A 21199-nucleotide genomic window follows, 5' to 3' on the forward strand; every position below is an offset into this window, starting at 1 on the left:
AAAAAGTTGGCTTAAAACTCAACATTCAAAAAACGAAGATCATGGCATCCAATCTGGTGACACCAATCCAATTTGGTGACAAATAGATGGGGAAACAGTGAAAACAGTGATAGACTTTCTTTTGGGGGGCTCCAAATTCACTGCAGATGGTGACTGCAGCAATGAAATTAAAAGATGTCTTGGAAGGAAAGCTATGAACATCCTAGACAACATATTAAAAAGCAGAGACATTACTTTGCCAACAAAGGTCCATCTAGTCAAAGCTATGGTTTTTCCTGTAGTCATGGTTGAATCATAAAGTTGGACTATAAAGATAGCTTAACACCCCAAAATTGATGCTTTTGAACTGTGGTGTTGGAGAAGACTCTTGAGTCCCTTGGACTGCAAGGAGATCAAACCAGTCAATACCGAATATTCATTGGAAGGACTGATGCTGAAGCTGAAGCTCCAACACTTTGGCCACCTGATGCTAAGAACTGACTCATTGGAAAAGACCCAGATGCTGGAAAAGATTGAAGAAAGGAGGAGAAGGGGATGACAGAGGATGACATGGTTGGATAGCATCACTGACTCGATGGACATGAGTTTGAGCAGGCTCTGGGAGTTGGTGATGGACAGGGAAGCTTAGCGTGCTACAGTCCATAGGGTGGCAAATAGTTGGGCCTGATTGAGCAACTCAACTGAACTGAACTGAGAGGGAGAAATGCATATGTTCAGTTGTCTTTTCTCCCTTTTTATTTACCTGAGGCTCAAGGATGAAGCACAGACAAGGTAGGACAGAGAAGCTGTGTCTGCTGACCGGGTTGAGGGTCCTTCCAGTGGGGATGTGACAGGGCTGTGGACTGGCCCACAGCTGTCCTCCGTATTCATCCCACTGAGATGTTGTGGTGTGGGAGGGGGAGGGTGTGAAACTGTCTCTGGGATTTGCTGGGGACTCTGGGGTCTGTGTGTGTGTCACAGATGGGTCCTTCCCACATCTGTGCTGAAATGACAAGGTGAGCGGGCCTCAGGGTGGGCTTATGTGGGCTTCAGGAGTGCATTCCTCACACCCTCGGAGATTCAAGATTCCCATGATGCACTCCTGAAGCCCACATATGCCCACCCTGAGGTGTTAGTGACCTTGAATTTTGCCAGTGTCTTATATCCCTTTATGGCCTTTCTCAGTCTCTCTACTCATCCCAACACTGCACTCTGGGGACCATCTGGGAGCTTCTCTGATCAGTGGAAACAGAACAAGGCAGCAATGGTCACATTGGACATCAGTCCCTTCTGCTTGTATCTGTCCCCACCACCCACCTGTGCTTCCATTCTTGTCACCACCATTCCTCTTAAATGCAGAACGGAGGAGGTGGGTCACTGATGTCTGCAGACAGCATAAATCCCTTGTCTTCTCTGATTCACTAGCCTCTTCTTTGCCCTCTGCCTTCAGCCACCCTCCAGCAGAAGGCTTTCTACTTCCCCTTCTGTCGGGAGCTGCTCCCATAAGTTATATTTTGCATCTTCTTTAGCTATGGTTTATAATACAATTATGTTCAAAATCCTATCAAACAAAACTTTCAATATACAATGGGGAAAAATGGGAAGTTCATCATTCTAAATTATATCTTTTTTTCTTGGGATTCTAAAATCCTATCTTGGAGGGCTAGAGTTAAACCATGACTCTTACCTTCTCCTTATTTCCTGTAGCAGCAATCTTTCTCTCTCCCTGAAACCTCATTTGGGGACTAGTTGAAATGCAATAAATGAAAAGGGTATTTAGCATGTCTCAAAAGCCCCTTATATATACCTATTGTTTCTCTACATCTACGTATTATCTATTAGTCCACCACTGCCGTCATCATCATCAATCCATCATCCAGTCTCCTTAATCTATTTCTTTGTTGTTGTTCAGTCACTAAGCCTTGTCTAACTTTGTAACCCCATGGACTGCAGTATAGCAGGCTTCCCTGCCCTTCACTATCTCCTGGAGTTTGCTCAAGCTCATGTCCATTGAGTCAATGAGGTAATCTAATGATCTCACCTGCCAGCCCCTTCTCCTCTTGCCCTCAAGCTTTCTCAGCATCAGGGATTTTTCCAATAAGTCGGCTCTTCACATCAGGTGGCCAAAGTATTGGAGCCTCAACTTCTACATCGGTCCTTCCAATGTATATTCAGGGTTGATCTATTTCTTTAGCATCTATCTACATTTCTATTTTAGTTTCTTTATAGTTCAAACATTGACTCTGTTGTCTTCATCAATAGACTATTCTAAGATGTTTAAATATGAAAATAATATTATTGTGATCTTTAAAAAAATAAAAAGCACTTAAATCTTACTTGACTCTTTTCCTATTGTTGTTACTCAGTTGCTTAAGTCATGTCTGACTCTTTGTAACCCCATCAGTTCAGTTCAGTTCAGTCGCTCAGTCATGTCCGATTCTTTGTGACCCCATGAATTGCAGCACCCCAGACCTCCCTGTCCATCACCAACTCCCAGAGTTCACTCAGACTCATGTCCATCGAGTCAGTGATGCCGTCCAGCCATCTCATCCTCTGTTGTCCCGTTATCCTCCTGCCCCCAATCTCTCCCAGCATCAGAGTCTTTTCCAATGAGTCAACTCTTCATGGACTGCAGCAACTAAGGCTTCTCTGCCCTTCACTATCTCCTGGAGTTTGTGCAAACTTATGTCCATTGAGTTGGTGATGCTATCTAACCATCTCATCCTCTGTCACCTCTCTCTCCTCTGCCCTCAGTATTTCCCAACATCAGGGTCTTTTCCAATGAGCAGGTTCTTCACATCAAGTGGCCAAAGTATTGGAGTTTCAGTTTCAGCATTAGTCCTTCCAATGAATATTCAGGTTGATTTCCTTTAAGATTGACTGGTTTGTCCTCCTTGCAGTCTAAGAGACTCTCAAGAATCTTCTCCAGCACTACAATTCAAAAGCATCAGTTCTTCAGCCCTCAGACTTCTTTATCCAACTCTCACATCCATACATGACTACTGGAAAAACCATAGCTTTGATCGTATGGACTGTTGTTGGCAAAGTGATGTCTCTACTCTTTAACATGCTGTCTAGGTTTGTCAAAGCTTTCTTTCCAAGGAGCAAGTATCCTTTAATTTCAAGGCCACAGTCACCATCTGCAGTGATTTTGGAGCTCAATAAAATAAAACCTGTGAATCTAGTTTCCAGGAATTTGTCATTTCCAGCTCTATCACCTTGTTGCGATCCTATAAACTGCACACTTACAAAGTGGAATATGATGCTATTAGACAAGCAGCATCCATGTAGAAGCTGATACCTTCATGTGTTGGACAAGGACTGCTGCTTCTGGGTGGCTGCACAGAGGGGAAGGGTCGGGTCTGTAAATACAGAAGACCACATCCCCTCTCACTCCACAGAAGGCGAGTATAGCCCAGGTGAAATGTGCCTGCCAGACAGAGTGGTCTTAGAGGCTAAGAAAGATTCTTGATGGGAAATGTTAGGTTCTGTCAAAGTCCCGTGTTATTATGACCCCAATGTGCTTCAGGGTCCCGTCTCCAGATCATTCTGAGAAGGAAAGAAAGACCAACAATCTCATCCCTGCAACCTGATGGTTTCCATCTCACCCCTCCAAGCTCACCTGTGAATTCCTGTGCTCCTGTCCTCAGTTTCTGCTGGCCTGACAATTACTCTCATATTTCAAACCTTCTTGTACTTCTCTGCTTTGGCCCTGAATTCAGTCCAGGGGAAGATGAATGCTTGATTCCACCAGAGATATTCTCCATGGGCCAACCAATCCCATGTGAGATCTAACAGTCTGTAGTGATTGGCCAATGTGATCAGGGAAGAAAAACCACTCATGCTTTGTGAGGCAACTTTTCTGTGCCAACCCCTGTCATAGGGCTCTCAGGGACCACAGAAGCAGAAGGTCAAAGGACCATGTTGCTCATTTAAGGAGATGTTGAAGATTCAGAAGCTCATTGGTGTCTGAGCTGCAGAAAGTGGCTGATGCAGCCTCCGATTGTGCCTGAAATGGTGAAAGGTGTTGCTATTGGCTCTCAGGAGGGAGCGTGTAAGGGGTGGTCTATATAGACCCCAGTCAGCACCCTGACGCCTCCTCACAGGACTGTGACCTTGAGGACGTGGGGTCAGGATGGCTCTGGGAAGACTCCTCTCCCTACGGGGACTCTGTGTCCTCCTTCTCGGCACAGTGGTGGGTGGTCAAGGTAAGAGCTGGCCCTCTGTCCTGGGTCCACAGCAGGGAGTGGACGCCTTGATGAAGGGAAAGGTGTCTGGACTTGTGGAACCTGGCCTCAGTGTTTTTGACCAAAAAGAAACCACATTGACTGTGAATACTGGTCCCTCTCCTGTGGGGGGTCCACTGGTTGTAGCAGCAGATTTTATAAAGCAGTGAGGTTTGGTCTGGACTGAGCTGGGTCAGCCTGAGTCCCTCCACTGTCTCCCTTGTTCTCAGGGAGCTTCTAGAGTCCCAGTGGCTCCCAGTGTGTGGAAGATCCAATGACTGACCTCAGCTGGGACCCTGGGCTGTTCCCACACACTCATGTGCCTGGTATGTGAGCACTACCCCAGGGTCCCCCCATTTCTTATGTCTGTGCTTCTGTAGGCTTTGTGCTTAGGTGTGTATATGTAGTGTGTCAGGGTGTGTATGTGTGTGAGGGTGAGTGAGGGTGTGTGTGAGGGTGTATGTGTGTGAGAGAGTGTGTTTGTGAGGGTGTGTTTGTGTGTGAGGATGCATGTGTGCGTGTGAGAGAGACAGAGAGAGAGTGTGAGGGTGTGTGGAGCCTGTCTGTTTGAGAGGAACAGGGATGCTGAGCAGGGACTGAGTCCATTGGTCTGTGAAGCACACAGGGTCCCACAGGGCTGGGTGTCAAGTCAGCTGCATGTAACCAAATCAGAGATAATTGTGCACCTGCCTGCCTCTCTCTGGCTCCTCTCCCTGTCCCCCGGGCTTCCCTCGCTTGCTGCCGTGTCTGCCCAGCACTGGGCTCTGTGAGAGGCTCTGCCTGCTGGCTTCACCTCTTCCTACCAGGTGTCCATTGTGGAGCAGAGGAGCCAGCAGCCAGGAGAGGGGATCTCTTGTCTGTAGAGATCAGGTGATGTGCAGCCCCAGGTATATAAGTTCCCGAGTCCCTGCCCTGGTCCCTGTGACATTTCCAGATATGCTGGGGGCCTGGGATGGTCTTTTCCCCTTCCAGGATCTGCTATAACTCTGTAGGGAGCACTCTCTCTCCCTGGAGAGTTAGAGTTAATTATTATTATTAGCCATTGAGTCATATGTGTTCCTTATATATTTTGGATATTAACCCCTCATGAGATACATGATTTGCAAGTTCTTTTTCTCCATTCTGTGCATTGTCTTTTCATTTTGTGTACTGTTTCTTCTGTTCTACAGGAGCTTTTTAGGTTGATGTTAATGTGGTCCCATTGTTTATTTTGATTTTGTTGCTTGTGCTTTAGCTGTCATACCCAAGAATTCATTGCCAATATCCACATCCAGGAGCTTTCCCCTATGTTTTCTTCTAGGAGTTTGTGGTTTCAGGTCTTAAATAGATTTATGTCTTTGATCTATTTTGAGTCTATTTTTCTGTGGTTCTAAGATAGGGATCTAGTTTCATTCTTTTGCATGTAAATATCCAGTTTTCCTAACAGCATTTACTGAAAAGACCATCCTCGCCTCACTGAGTATTCTTGCCTCCCTTGTCAAACATTCATTGACTGTCCATGCATGGGTTTATTTTTGGGCTCTCAGTTCTGTTAATTGCTTGATGTGTCTATTTTCACACCATTGCCATAATGTTTGTTTTTATGTATTTGGCTGCAGCAGGTCTTGCCTGCAGTACATGTGATATTTGATCTTTATGCAGCATGCAGTTCTTCAGTTGCAGCATGCCATGCTACTTATGCCATGTGAACTCCTAGCTGTAACATGTGGCATCTGTTGCAGCATGGGCTTCTCCACCTGCAGTGGATGGGCTTCTCTCTAGTTGTGGTGCACAGGCTCCAGTGCACAGAGGGATCAGGAGTTGTAGTACATGGCCTTAGTTGCCCCATGACATTTGAGATCTTAGTTCCCCAACTAGGGATTGAACTTGAGACCCCTGCATTGGAAGGCAGATTCTTTTTTTTTTTCTTTTCTGAACAAAAAATATCTTTATATAAGCCACTAATAGATATCTAAATACAGTAAGGTTTTTAAAATGAAACCATAAGTATATAATTATATTCGTAAAGTACACTAATCAAAATCTGTACAACATTAACAGCAAATCCAAATCCATATAAGATATTCCTCTGAACTTCATGTTTCACCAAGCATCTAAAATCACCACTCTTTTGGTCATTCTCTTGTACATTATTCTGTATCTCCACATTGGATTGGATCCCTTGACTTTATTTCATTTTCTGTGTGACATTCTCTGCAGATACATATCATTGGCTACTGCTTAGGGGGCTGAACATTCTGGGTGTCCATTGTTGTCCGTAACACAGAGAAACTTCTCAGCCTTTCCAGTCAGATTCCAACTTGCCTCTGTGCCACGGTCAAGTTCCCCGGAAGGTGGATTCTTAACCACTAGACCACCAGGGAAGTCCCCTGATGATGTGAGCATTTTAAAGTCTTTATTGGATTTGCTACAATAATGCTTCTGTTTTCTTTTTACTTTTTCTTTTTTTTGGCCACAAAGCATTTGGGATCTTAGCTCTCTGACCAGGGATTCAACCTGCACCCCCTGCATTAGAAGGCAAAGTCTTAACCCCTGGACCCCCAGGGAAGTCTCTCCAGCTTTATTTTGTTTGTTTTTTATTTGGTTTTGTTTTATTTTTATTTTTGCTTCATTTTTTTATACATGATATTATACATGTTTCAATGCCATTTTCCCAAATCTTCCCACCCTCTCCCTCTCCCACAGAGTCCATAAGACTGTTCTATACATCAGTGTCTCTTTTGCTGTCTCGTACACAGGGTTATTGTTACCATCTTTCTAAATTCCATATATATGCGTTAGTATACTGTATTGGTGTTTTTCTTTCTGGCTTGCTTCACTCTGTATAATAGGCTCCAGTTTCATCCATCTCATTAGAACTGATTCAAATTATTCTTTTTAATGGCTGAGTAATACTCCATTGTGTATATGTACCACAGCTTTCTTATCCATTCATCTGCTGATGGACATCTAGGTTGCTTCCATGTCCTGGATATTATAAACAGTGTTGCAATGAACATTGGGGTACACGTGTCTCTTTCCCTTCTGGTTTCCTCAGTGTGTATGCCCTGCAGTGGGATTGCTGGATCTTTGTTTGTTTGTTTTTTAATTTTATTTTATTTTTAAACTTTACATAATTGTATTAGTTTTGCCAAATATCAAAATGAATCCACCACAGGTATACATGTGTTCCCCATCCTGAACCCTCCTCCCTCCTCCCTCCCCATACCATCCCTCTGGGTCGTCCCAGTGCACTAGCCCCAAGCATCCAGTATTGTGCATCGAACCTGGACTGGCATCTCGTTTCATACATGATATTTTACATGTTTCAATGCTATTCTCCCAAATCTTCCCACCCTCTCCCTCTCCCTCAGAGTCCATAAGACTGTTCTATACATCACTGTCTCTTTTGCTGTCTCGTACACAGGGTTATTGTTACCATCTTTAGTATACTGTATTGGTGTTTTTCCTTCTGGCTTACTTCACTCTGTATAATAGGCTCCGGTTTCATCCACCTCATTAGAACTGATTCAAATGTATTCTTTTTAATGGCTGAGTAATACTCCATTGTGTATATGTAACACAGCTTTCTTATCCATTCATCTGCTGATGGACATCTAGGTTGCTTCCATGTCCTGGCTATTATAAACAGTGCTGCGATGAACATTGGGGTACATGTGTCTCTTTCCCTTCTGGTTTCCTCAGTGTGTATGCCCAGCAGTGGGAGTGCTGGATCATAAGGCAGTTCTATTTCCAGTTTTTTAAGGGATCTCCACACTGTTCTCCATAGTGGCTGTACTAGTTTGCATTCCCACCAACAGTGTAAGAGGGTTCCCTTTTCTCCACACCCTCTCCAGCATTTATTATTTGTAGACTTTTGGATCGCAGCCATTCTGACTGGTGTGAGATGGTACCTCATAGTGGTTTTGATTTGCATTTCTCTGATAATGAGTTCTTCCCGCTGGCTTTCTCTAGCTGCAGAGGTCGGGACTGCCCTTCCCTGTGGTGCTCAGTCTTCTCACTGCAGTGCCTTCTCTTGTTGCGGAGCACAGACTCTAGGTACACGGGCTCTGTTACTCTGTGGAATGTGGGATCTTCTTTGGCCCAAGATAGAAACTGTGTCTCCTGTATTGGGTAGGCAGATTCTTAATCACTGGATCACCAGGCAAGTCACCTCCAGTTTTGCTATTATTTTCTCTTTTTCACTTTAAAATTGCTTTGGCTATTTGAGGTTTTGTGGTTTGACACAAATTTTAAGATTTTTTCTATTTCTATGAAAAATACTATTGGAATTGCTTTGAATCTATAGATGGCTTTGGGTAGTATAGACATTTTAACAATATTAATTCTTCCAATCTATGAACATGGGCTCTCTTTCCATTTTTTTAGTGTCTTCTTCAATGTCTCTCATTAGTCTTATTGATTTTTGAGTATAGCTCTTTCATCTTTTTGGTTAAATTTATTTTTAACATTTTATGGCTTCTTATACCATTTTAAAGAGATTGTTTCTTTTTTTTCCGGATGTTTCCTTGTTAGTGTGTAGAAACGCAACCAATTTCTGTAGTTTGATTTTGTCTTCTGTGACTTTTTTGAATTTATTAGTTCTAACAGTTGTTCTATTGATATACTATTAGAATTTTCTATAATAATATTATGTCTTTTGGAAACGGAGAAAATTTTCTTTTTCTATTTGGATAATTTTATTTCTTTTTGCTTACTTGCTATATCTGGGACTTCCAGTACTATGTGGATTAAGATTGGTAACAGAGGACATGTTTATGTTATTCCTGATCTTAGAGGAACATTGAGTTTGATATTAACTATGGGCTTCTCATATATGATTTATATTATATTGAGAAATGTTCCTTCTATATGCAGTTTTTGAGAGTTAAAAAATTTAAGAGTGTTGAATTTTGTCAAACATCTTTTCTGCATCTATTGAGATGGTCTTATGATTTTTATCTTTCATTGTATTAATGTGGTGTATGACATTTATTGATTTACACATGTTGAACTATCTTTGCATCCTAGAGATTAATTCCACTTGCTCACAGTATATAATCTTTTTAATGTGTTGTTGAATTCCCTTGGCTAAATTTGTTATGAATTTTGGCATTTGTATTAATGGGACATTGGCTTGTAATTTTCCTTTCTTGTAGTGTTTTTACATAGCTTTGGTATCAGGCTAATGCAGGATATGTAAAATGATTTGCAGAGTGCTCATTCCTCAATTTTTAGAAGATTGTAAAAAAAAAAACAGATGTTTTTCTTGTATAAATATTTGATAGAAGTCACCAGTGAGCATTTCTAAATCATTTTTTCTAGATTATCCAAATTGTTGGCCTATAATTTTCCATAGGAGCCTCTTATGGTTTGTATTCTGTTGTATCAGTTTTAATGTCCCCTGTTTCCTATCCGATTTTATTTATTTGAATCTTCTCATTTATTTTCTTGATTAGTACAGCTTAAAGTTTGTCATTTTTGTTTATTTTTTTCAAGAATGACCTCTGTTAATCTTTTCTATCACTTTCTTATATTCTATTTCATTTATTTATGCTCTAATCTTTGTTTTTTCCTTCCTTTGCTAGATTTTGGTTTACTTCATTCTTCTCTTTTAGTTCTTTGATTTGCAATATTAGGTTGTCTATTTGAGATCTTTCTTTTTAAAGTATGCATTTATCACTATAAATTTCCCTCTTATAACTGCTTTGGATGCAGTATATAGTGTTTGAATGTGTGTTTCTACTTTTGTTTATCTCAGAATATTTTTAATATGCCTTTGGATTTCTTTTTTATCATTGGCTGTTCAGGAGCTTGTTGTTGAATTTCCACATATTTGTGATTTTGCCAGTTTCCTCCTATTGTTGATTTTTTAATTTCAAATAGCTGTACTCAGAAAATATATTTGATAATATTTCTATATTTTTGAATTTGTTAAGACTTGTTTTGTTGCTTAACATGATCTATTCTGGAAAATATTCTGTGCGTAGTTGAGAAGAATATGTATTCTACTGCTGGTGGATAAAATGTTCTGTATATGTCTGTTAAGTCCATTTGTTTACTAGGTTCTTCATTTCAGTACTCTGAAGTGCTTTTTTCTTTTTCTAATTTTATTTTATTTTTAAACTTTACATAATTGTATTAGTTTTGCCAAATATCAAAATGAATCCACCACAGGTATACATGTGTTCCCCATCCTGAACCCTCCTCCCTCCTCCCTCCCCATACCATCCCTCTGGGTCGTCCCAGTGCACTAGGTTCTTCAAATCTGCTGTTTCTAATTGATTATCTGTCTGAATGATGTATAATAAATTCAGGTGCTCTGACAACTCTGAGGACTTTAGCAAGCGTTGCAGGAGATGTGAAGTGGCTGTAAGGATTGTTAGTATACTCAGTATATTAACAATAGTACCCCTAGGTCCAATGGCTAGGGACCATGGCAGGCAGTGGCAGTGGCTAGAGTCAGTGCCAGAAGTGTGCACCCAGTTGGCATTGAGGGACCAGGTACAGGTGCCCATATACACCAGGGATCAGTTATAGACACACATATGGTATGTATCACAGGCCTGCATTTATTAAAAGGTTCATCTAGGAGTGGATATCACCCAAATATACTCACCTGGATGTTGGCAGCATTCAGACCTTGGTGGACCGTTTAACTGAGAGCACCAGTCCCTTTCTGCCATGAGCTAGAGATCTCCCTCGATTCCTTATCATGTGGGTCTCTCCATACATAGCTCACAATGTGGCAACTGGCTTCATCAAGACAGAGAGAGCAGGATAGGTCACCAGGAGAAACCAGAATTGTCTTAAAAATTAATCTCTTAAATGACATCTCATCACTTTCACCAAATTCTGTTTGTTAGACTCATGTTACTAGTTACACCCAAGCGTGGGGATTACACAAGGACATGAATACCAGATGACAGGAACAACTGGTATGATTTAGAGCTTGTTAGCACAGTCCTTTGTTCCTAAGTTGGATGAGATGCTCGCTATAGACAGTGAAGGAGAGGGAGGATTCCTCCCTGGATCCTGGGCCATGAACTGCAACTGAGATGTTGGAGGAGCTGGGCCCAGTAGTCTTGGGCACATCTACAGGGAGGGCAGCATCCAGAGTCTCTGGAGGCCTGTCCTAGGTGGTGTCCCTGGAGCTGGTTCTACAGACTCGTGAGAAATTCCTGGTGCCTCCCTTCCTGCTCCAGGTTCAGTGATGGCACACTGGGAGCTTTGAGTTGGCCATGGTGGGAATGTTTATACCACAGAAGTCAACACTTTCTATTCACAGTGATTTTTCCAGAGAATAGAGTATTCATCTTTTAATACTTACCAGCACACCACTGGTGCAAATCTCCAAAATCTCTCCTATGTCCTGTGTCTCTCTTGCAGCTCTGGAGGCGAGGCTGAAGGATGGAGACCACTACTGTGAGGGGAGAGTGGAAGTGAAGCACCAAGGAGAATGGGGCACAGTGGATGATCTGAACTGGAGCATGGAGGAGGCAGCTGTGGTGTGCAGACAGCTGGGATGTGGAAGTGCCACTGATGCTCCCAAGAGGGCTCATTTTGGCCCAGGGATTGGCCCCATTTGGTTTCCTTATATTTATTGCAAAGGTCCAGAGTCAGCTATCATGGAGTGTAGTTATCCTCCTGTTAAAGATCATCACCCTGAGGGCAATTCCCATGACAAGGATGTGGGAGCAGTCTGCTCAGGTAAGCCCTGTGGTCTGGGAGGGATTCCCAGCAGAAAAAGCCTCAGTCTTATTCACAGAATAGCTATGAGAATATGGGTCACATACCGTAGAACTTACTTGAATGGTGGTCTTTATACTTAACCACTGGACTACCAGGGTAGTCTTTATACTTCATACTTGGGTGAAGATTTCAGTCACACAGTGCTTTCTTGAACATTAGGTATTCAAAGGAACATAAGGTCTGACTTGGTCCTGAGCTTTCTATAAAGAAAGCTGAGCACTGAAGAATTGATGCTTTTGAACTGTGGTGTTGGAGAACACTCTTGAGAGTCCCTTGGACTGCAAGGAGATCCAACCAGTTCATCCTAAAGGAAATCAGTCCTGAATATTCATTGGAAGGACTGATGCTGAAGCTGAAGCTCCAATACTTTGGCCACCTGATGCTAAGAACTGAATCATTGGAAAAGACCTTGATGCTGGGAAAGATTGAAAGCGGATGGAGAAGGAGACAACAGAGGATGAGATGGTTGGATGGCATCACTGACTCAATGGACATGAGTTTGAGTAAACTCCAGGAGTTGGTGATGAACAGGGAGGCCCGGCATGCATTCAGTCCATGGGGTCTCAAAGAGTCGGACACGACTGAGTGACTCAACTGAACTGAACTGACCCTGGACAGAAAGTCTCCAGATCCATAGTCACTGGTCCCTCCAGTCTCTGTGATGTGTCTCATAGGAGGCAGGGAGGTGAGCTCAAATGTTTCATACATGTATAACTGTCAGGTTGGACCTTGATTAATTAGTTTCATTATGGTAGCTTTTTGTATTCTTTCATGACATTGTCAGACAAGTGCAGCTACAGGATGGTATATAGGAGAGAAGCAGGCAAACAAAGTGTATTATACTCACTGGTCCTAGAGAGACAGAGACCATAAGATGGGTACATGGGAGAGGGACCAATAGACCAGGATCCACCTAGCAGTGGGAACCCAACATGGGGTGTAAATACCCATGGAGAAGTGACAATACTGGGGGTCAGGGTGGAGATATACTAGGAAAAGGGAGGTTTCATGGGTGTGTTTGAATATCAGTAGGTCACAGGGGAGGGCCATAAGCGGGGTTTGTGGCAGGGGCTAATCTCCTTACACAGGTGCACCTGTTCGCCTGGGTGGGGAGGTCATCTCCTATTTGTGGGGTTGTTGAGGCTGCAGGAAAACCTAAAGTTTTAAATTTACAGCACTGAAGTCGGAGCAAACCTAAAGCACAGTGAGGGTAAGAAGCATGAAATGACACATAAAAAGGGCTCAATCCTGACTGTATGTATTTCACCTATACTAAGGTTAAAACTAGAATGTGATTGGGTGGTCACAGTGTTTGCCAGAGATGTTCCCAGTTTTTATCAGAATGTTTGATGAATTCTTCAGGACATTAATCCCAGCAGCATAGCTTGAATTGAGGAAGATATTATCAGACATTACAACAAGTTTCCTAAAATATGTGGTTGGATCTTAGGAAAGGGTCACTCAACATGATGATATGGTTTAAAGGTTCACCCTAAGGACATCTGCAGTAGGTCCCTAGCAGCCACAGCCAATCAGCTCTCTGTGTTTTGTTGGGGAAAATAACTGGAAGATTATCTTTTCCAATCTCATCTTTAGCAGATCTTTGATGATTTTCTTGAGGTCCCAAAGAAAACACTTCTTTCCTTTTTTACAAGTACTATATTGAGGTATGACTGACATACAAAAAGCAATATGTAGTTAGTACAACTTAATGAGTGGGGTGATCAGTATACATCTGTGAAATCCCGACCACAGTCTATGCCACATATCTGTTGATCTCCTCAAAGGTTCTCCTTCACTCTCTTTATTACAATATTATTATTAAAATAATTATTTTAAGGGATGTTTGAATTTCAGTTAGGAGTTATTGTTTTAAGAAAACATGTCTTTTGGCATTTCCAATTGTTCAATCGGTAAGTCATGTACGAATCTTTGCAATATTATGAGTTGCATCACACCAGGCTTCCCTGTCCTTCACTATCTCCAAGAATTTGCTCAAATTCACGTTCATTGTGTTGATGATGCTATCCAGCCACCTAATTCTCTGCCACCCCCTTCTCCTTCTGCCCTCAATCTTTCCCAGCATCAGAGTCTTTCCCAATAAGTCACTCTTCCAGTAACATTCCTTAATGTCATAATGTCTTAATTATGGTTCGAATTGCAGATGAACTTGTGAAACCTTACAGGAGGCCCTACCTTTTGATGAATCAGCATCTAAATTAAAAGGGAATGTGTTTTCTTGAAACTTTGTGTGATTTTGGTACTTCTAATATTATATTTAGAAAATTGGTGTCTTGATATTAATTCCAGTTGGGACATACTTAATAAAAAACAGATTGGGTGTGCTCTGGCATTTAAAATTTGACTGTGGTTTGTACTCCCTGATTGGTGGCAGCAGTGGTTTAGTCTCCAAGTTCTTTCTGACTCTTTGTCACCCCATGGCCTCTAACCTGCCAGGCTTCTCTGTCCATGGGATTTTCCAGGCAAGAACACTGGAGCGGATTGCCATTCCATCCTCAACCCAGGAATCAAACCTGAGTCTCCTGCACTACAGGCAGATTCTTACCATCTGAACCACCAGGGAAGTCCTATTTACCATTGCTCTAACCTAGGTTCTCAAGCTTTTATGAACACTTGCAGTTTTTTTCTATTAATCTTTGTCACCCGATTCCTGCTACTGCTATCTCTTTTCTATATTTTCAGGAAATGTTTTATTGATATGAAGGTAAGTCAAATTGGTGGTGATGCAGCAGAGATAATATTAGAATAGCAGACCTTTTCATTATTTTAGTTGAAATTGAACTTTTGGAGTTTATTCCTCTCAATTATAAGTGTCAGGTATGTATGAGAAATTTCAGCACCTGTAGGTGTGATCACTCACCTAGAGCCAGACATCCTGGAATGTGAAGTCAAGTGGGCCTTAGAAAGCATCACTACAAACAAAGCTAGTGGAGGTGATGGAACTCCAGTTGAACTATTCAAATCCTGAAAGATGATGCTGTGAAAGTGCTGCACTCAATATGCCAGCAAACTTGGAAAACTCAGCAGTGGCCACAGGACTGGAAAAGGTCAGCTCTCATTCCAATCCCAAAGAAAAGTAATGCCAAAGAATGCTCAAACTACCGCACAATTGCACTATCTCACACGCTAGTAAAGTAATGCTCAAAATCTTCCAAGCCAGGCTTCAGCAATACAAGAACCATGAACTTCCAGATGTTCAAGCTGGATTTAGAAAAGGCAGAGGAACCAGAGATCAAACTGCCAACACCTGCTGGATCATTGAAAAAGCAAGAGAGTTCCAGAAAAACATTTATTTCTGCTTTATTGACTATGCCAAAGCCTTTGACTCTGTGGATCACAATAAACTGTGGAAAATTCTGAAAGAGATGGGAATACCAGACCACATGACCTGCCTCTTGAGAAACCTATATGCAGGTCAGGAGGCAACAGTTAGAACTGGACATGGCGGGGCGGGGGGGGGGGGAGCTAAGATGGCGGAGGAGTAGGACAGGGAGAACACTTTCTCCTCCACAAATTCATCAAAAGAACATTTAAATGCCAAGTAAATTCCACAAAACAACTTCTGAATGCCGGCAGAGGACATCAGGCACCCAGAAAAGCAACCCAAGTCTTCAAAAGGAGTTTCAGGGCAAGACATACCAAGCAAATTCTCCAGCAGCAAGGAACACAGCCCTGAGCTCCAAGATACAGACAGCCCAGAATCACCCCAAAACCATAGACATCCCATAACTCATTACTGGACACTTCATTGCACTCCAGAGAGAAGAAATACAGCTCCACCCACCAGAACACTGACACAAGCTTCCCTAACCAAGAAACCTTGACAAGCCACCTGTACAAACCCACACAGAGTGAGGAAACGCCACAATAAAGAGAACTCCACAAACTGCCAGAATACAGAAAGGACACCCCAAACTCAGCAATTTAAACAAGATGAAGAGACAGAGGAATACCCAGCAGATAAAGGAACAGGATAAATGCCCACCAAACCAAACAAAAGAGGAAGAGATAGGGAATCTACCTGATAAAGAATTCCAAATAATGATAGTGAAATTGATCCAAAATCTTGAAATCAAATGGAATCACAGATAAATAGCTTGGAGACAAAGATTGAGAAGATGCAAGAAAGGTTTAACAAGGACCTAGAAGAAATAAAAGAGAGTCAATATAAAATGAATAATGCAATAAATGAAATTAAAAACACTCTGGAGGCAACAAATAGTAGAATAACAGAGGCAGAAGATAGGATTAGTGAATTAGAAGATAGAATGGTAGAAATAAATGAATCAGAGAGGATAAAAGAAAAATGAATTAAAAGAAATGAGGACAATCTCAGAGACCTCCAGGACAATATTAAACGCTACAACATTCGATTCATAGGAGTCCCAGAAGAAGAAGACAAAAAGAAAGACCATGAGAAAATACTTGAAGAGATAATAGTTGAAAACTTCCCTAAAATGGGGAAGGAAATAATCACCCAAGTCCAAGAAACCCAGAGAGTCCTAAACATGATAAACCCAAGGCGAAACACCCCAAGACACATATTAATCAAATTAACAAAGATCAAACACAAAGAACAAATATTAAAAGTAGCAAGGGAAAAACAGCAAATAACACACAAGGGAATTCCCATAAGGATAACAGCTGATCTTTCAATAGAAACTCTTCAAGCCAGGAGGGAATGGCAATACATACTTAAAGTGATGAAAGAAAATAACCTACAGCCCAGATTATTGTACCCAACAAGGATCTCATTCAAATATGAAGGAGAAATCAAAAGCTTCTCAGACAAGCAAAAGCTGAGAGAATTCAGCACCACCAAACCAGCTCTCCAACAAATACTAAAGGATATTCTCTAGACAGGAAACACAAAAACGGTGTATAAACTCGAACCCAAAACAATAAAGAAAATGGCAACGGGATCATACTTATCAGTAACTACCTTAAACGTAAATGGGTTGAATGCCCCAACCAAAAGACAAAGACTGGCTGAATGGATACAAAAACAAGACCCCTACATATGTTGTCTACAAGAGACCCACCTCAAAACAGGGGACACATGCAGACTGAAAGTGAAGGGCTGGAGAAAGATTTTCCATGCAAATAGGGACCAAAAGAAAGCAGGAGTAGCAATACTTATATCAGATAAAATAGACTTTAAAACAAAGGCCGTGAAAAGAGACAAAGAGGGTCACTACGTAATGATCAAAGGATCAATCCAAGAAGAAGATATAACAATTATAAATATATATGCACCCAACACGGGAGCGCCGCAATATGTAAGACAAATGCTAACAAGTATGAAAGGAGAAATTAACAATAACACAATAAGAGTGGGAGACTTTAATACCCCACTCACACCTATGGATAGATCAACTAAACAGAAAATTAACAAGGAAACACAAACGTTAAATGATACAATAGACCAGTTAGAGCTAATTGACATCTATAGGACATTTCATCCCAAAACAATGAATTTCACCTTTTTCTCAAGCGCACATGGAACCTTCTCCAGGATAGATCACACCCTGGGCCATAAATCTAGCCTTGGTAAATTCAAAAAAATAGAAATCATTCCAAGCATCTTTTCTGACCACAATGCAGTAAGATTAGATCTCAATTACAGGAGAAAAACTATTAAAAATTCCAAAATATGGAGGATGAACAACACGCTGCTGAATAACCAACAAATCACAGAAGAAATTAAAAAAAATGAAAATTTGCATAGAAACTAAAGAAAATGAAAACACAACAACCCAAAACCTGTGGGACACTTTAAAAGCAGTCCTAAGGGGAAAGTTCATAGCAATACAGGCATACCTCAAGAAACAAGAAAAAAGTCAAATAAATAACCTAACCCTACACCTAAAACAACTAGAAAAGGAAGAAATGAAGAACCCCAGGGTTAGTAGAAGGAAAGAAATCTTAAAAATTAGGGCAGAAATAAATGCAAAAGAAACAAAAGAGACCATAGCAAAAATCAACAAAGCCAAAAGCTGGTTCTTTGAAAGGATAAATAAAATTGACAAACCATTAGCCAGACTCATCAAGAAACAAAGGGAGAAAAATCACATCAATAAAATTAGAAATGAAAATGGAGAGATCACAACAGACAACACATAAATACAAAGGATCATAAGAGACTACTATCAACAATTATATACCAATAAAATGGACAACGTGGAAGAAATGGACAAATTCTTAGAAAAGTACAACTTTCCAAAACTGGACCAGGAAGAAATAGAAAATCTTAACAGACGCATCACAAGCACGGAAATTGAAACTGTAATCAAAAATCTTCCAGCAAACAAAAGCCCAGGTCCAGACGGCTTCACAGCCGAATTCTACCAAAAATTTAGAGAAGAGCTAACACCTATCCTGCTCAAACTCTTCCAGAAAATTGCAGAGGAAGGTAAACTTCCAAACTCATTCTATGAGGCCACCATGACCCTAATACCGAAACCTGACAAAGATCCCACAAAAAAAGAAAACTACAGGCCAATATAACTGATGAACATAGATGCAAAAATCCTTAACAAAATTCTAGCAATCAGAATCCAACAACACATTAAAAAGATCATACACCATGACCAAGTGGGCTTTATCCCAGGGATGCAAGGATTCTTCAATATCCGCAAATCAATCAATGTAATACACCACATTAACAAATTGAAAAACAAAAACCATATGATTATCTCAATAGATGCAGAGAAAGCCTTTGACAAAATTCAACATCCGTTTATGATAAGAAGTCTCCAGAAAGCAGGAATAGAAGGAACATACCTCAACATAATAAAAGCTATATATGACAAACCCACAGCAAACATTATCCTCAATGGTGAAAAATTGAAAGCATTTCCTCTAAAGTCAGGAACAAGACAAGGGTGCCCACTTTCACCATTACTATTCAACATAGTTTTGGAAGTTTTGGCCACAGCAATCAGAGCAGAAAAAGAAATAAAAGGAATCCAAATTGGAAAAGAAGAAGTAAAACTCTCACTGTTTGCAGATGACATGATCCTCTACATAGAAAACCCTAAAGACTCCACCAGAAAATTACTAGAACTAATCAATGACTATAGTAAAGTTGCAGGATATAAAATCAACACACAGAAATCCCTTGCATTCCTATACACTAATAATGAGAAAACTGAAAGAGGAATTAAGGAAACAATTCCATTCACCATTGCAACGGAAAGAATAAAATACTTAGGAATATATCTACCTAAAGAAACTAAAGACCTATATATAGAAAACTATAAAACACTGGTGAAAGAAATCAAAGAGGACACTAATAGATGGGAAAATATACCATGTTCATGGATTGGAAGAATCAATATAGTGAAAATGAGTATACTACCCAAAGCAATTTATAGATTCAATGCAATCCCTATCAAGCTACCAACAGTATTCTTCACAGAGCTAGAACAAATAATTTCACAATTTGTATGGAAATAAAAAAAAAAACTCGAATAGCCAAAGCTATCTTGAGAAAGAAGAATGGAACTGGAGGAATCAACCTGCCTGACTTCAGGCTCTATTACAAAGCCACAGTTATCAAGACAGTATGGTACTGGCACAAAGACAGAAATATTGATCAATGGAACAAAATAGAAAGCCCAGAGATAAATCCACGCACATATGGACACCTTATCTTTGACAAAGGAGGCAAGAATATACAATGGATTAAAGACAATCTCTTTAACAAGTGGTGCTGGGAAAACTGGTCAACCACTTGTAAAAGAATGAAACTAGAACACTTTCTAACACCATACACAAAAATAAACTCAAAATGGATTAAAGATCTAAACATAAGACCAGAAACTATAAAACTCCTAGAGGAGAACATAGGCAAAACACTCTCTGACATACATCACAGCAGGATCCTCTATGACCCACCTCCCAGAATATTGGAAATAAAAGCAAAAATAAACAAGTGGGACCTAATTAAACTTAAAAGTTTCTGCACAACAAAGGAAACTATTAGCAAGGTGAAAAGACAGCCTTCAGAATGGGAGAAAATAATAGCAAATGAAACAACTGACAAACAACTAATCTCAAAAATATACAAGCAACTCCTACAGCTCAACTCCAGAAAAATAAATGACCCAATCAAAAAGTGGGCCAAAGAACTAAATAGACATTTCTCCAAAGAAGACATACAGATGGCTAACAAACACATGAAAAGATGCTCAACATCATTCATTATTAAAGAAATGCAAATCAAAACCACTATGAGGTACCATTTCACACCAGTCGGAATGGCTGTGATCCATAGGTCTACAAGCAATAAATGCTGGAGAGGGTGTGGAAAAAAGGGAACTCTCTTACACTGTTGGTGGGAATGCAAACTAGTACAGCCAGTCTGGAGAACAGTGTGGAGATTCCTTAAAAAACTGGAAATAGAACTGCCTTATGATCCAGCAATCCCACTGCTGGGCATACACACTGAGGAAACCAGAAGGGAAAGAGACACGTGTACCCCAATGTTCATCGCAGCACTGTTTATAATAGCCAGGACATGGAAGCAACCTAGATGCCCATCAGCAGATGAATGGATAAGAAAGCAGTGGTACATATACACAATGGAGTATTACTCAGCCATTAAAAAGAATACATTTGAATCAGTTCTAATGAGGTGGATGAAACTGGAACTTATTATACAGAGTGAAGTAAGCCAGAAAGAAAAACACCAATACAGTATACTAACGCATATATATGGAATTTAGAAAGATGGTAACAATAACCCTGTGTACGAGACAGCAAAAGAGATACTGATGTATAGATCAGTCTTATGGACTCTGTGGGAGAGGGAGAGGGTGGGGGAGATTTGGGAGAATAGCAGTGAAACATGTATAATATCATGTATGAAATGACTCGCCAGTCCAGGTTCGATGCACGATACTGGATGGTTGGGGCTGGTGCACTGGGACGACCCAGAGGGAGGGTATGGGGAGGGAGGAGGGAGGAGGGTTCAGGATGGGGAAAACAGGTACACCTGTGGTGGATTCATTTCTATATTTGGCAAAACTAATACAATATTGTAAAGTTTAAAAAAAAAAAAAAAAGACTCTTGAGAGTCCCTTGGACTTCAAGGAGATCAAGACAGTCAATCCTAAAGGAAATCAACCCTGAATATTCTTTGGAAAGACCGATGCTGAAGCTCCAACACTTTGGCCACCTCATTTGAATAGCCAACTCATTGGAAAAGACCCTGATCCTGGGAAAGATTGAGAGCAGGA

General features: G+C 40.9%; 1 protein-coding gene and 1 pseudogene across 1 annotated transcript in view; one reads left to right on the forward strand and one right to left on the reverse strand.

The window, feature by feature from the left end:
• Positions 1–4098: 4098 nt before the first annotated feature.
• The window catches only part of LOC113892397 (antigen WC1.1-like), a 45166-nt gene continuing 28065 nt past the window's right edge, over positions 4099–21199 (forward strand). Inside the window, 2 exon segments of the mRNA XM_027541218.1 lie at positions 4099–4187; positions 11574–11894. Coding sequence (XP_027397019.1) covers positions 4115–4187; positions 11574–11894 — 394 coding nt within the window. The 5' untranslated portion in view covers positions 4099–4114.
• Positions 6288–6454, reverse strand: LOC113892952 (annotated as a pseudogene).

This window comes from Bos indicus x Bos taurus, chromosome 5, assembly GCF_003369695.1.
Source record: "Bos indicus x Bos taurus breed Angus x Brahman F1 hybrid chromosome 5, Bos_hybrid_MaternalHap_v2.0, whole genome shotgun sequence".
NCBI classification, from domain to species: domain Eukaryota; kingdom Metazoa; phylum Chordata; class Mammalia; order Artiodactyla; family Bovidae; genus Bos; species Bos indicus x Bos taurus.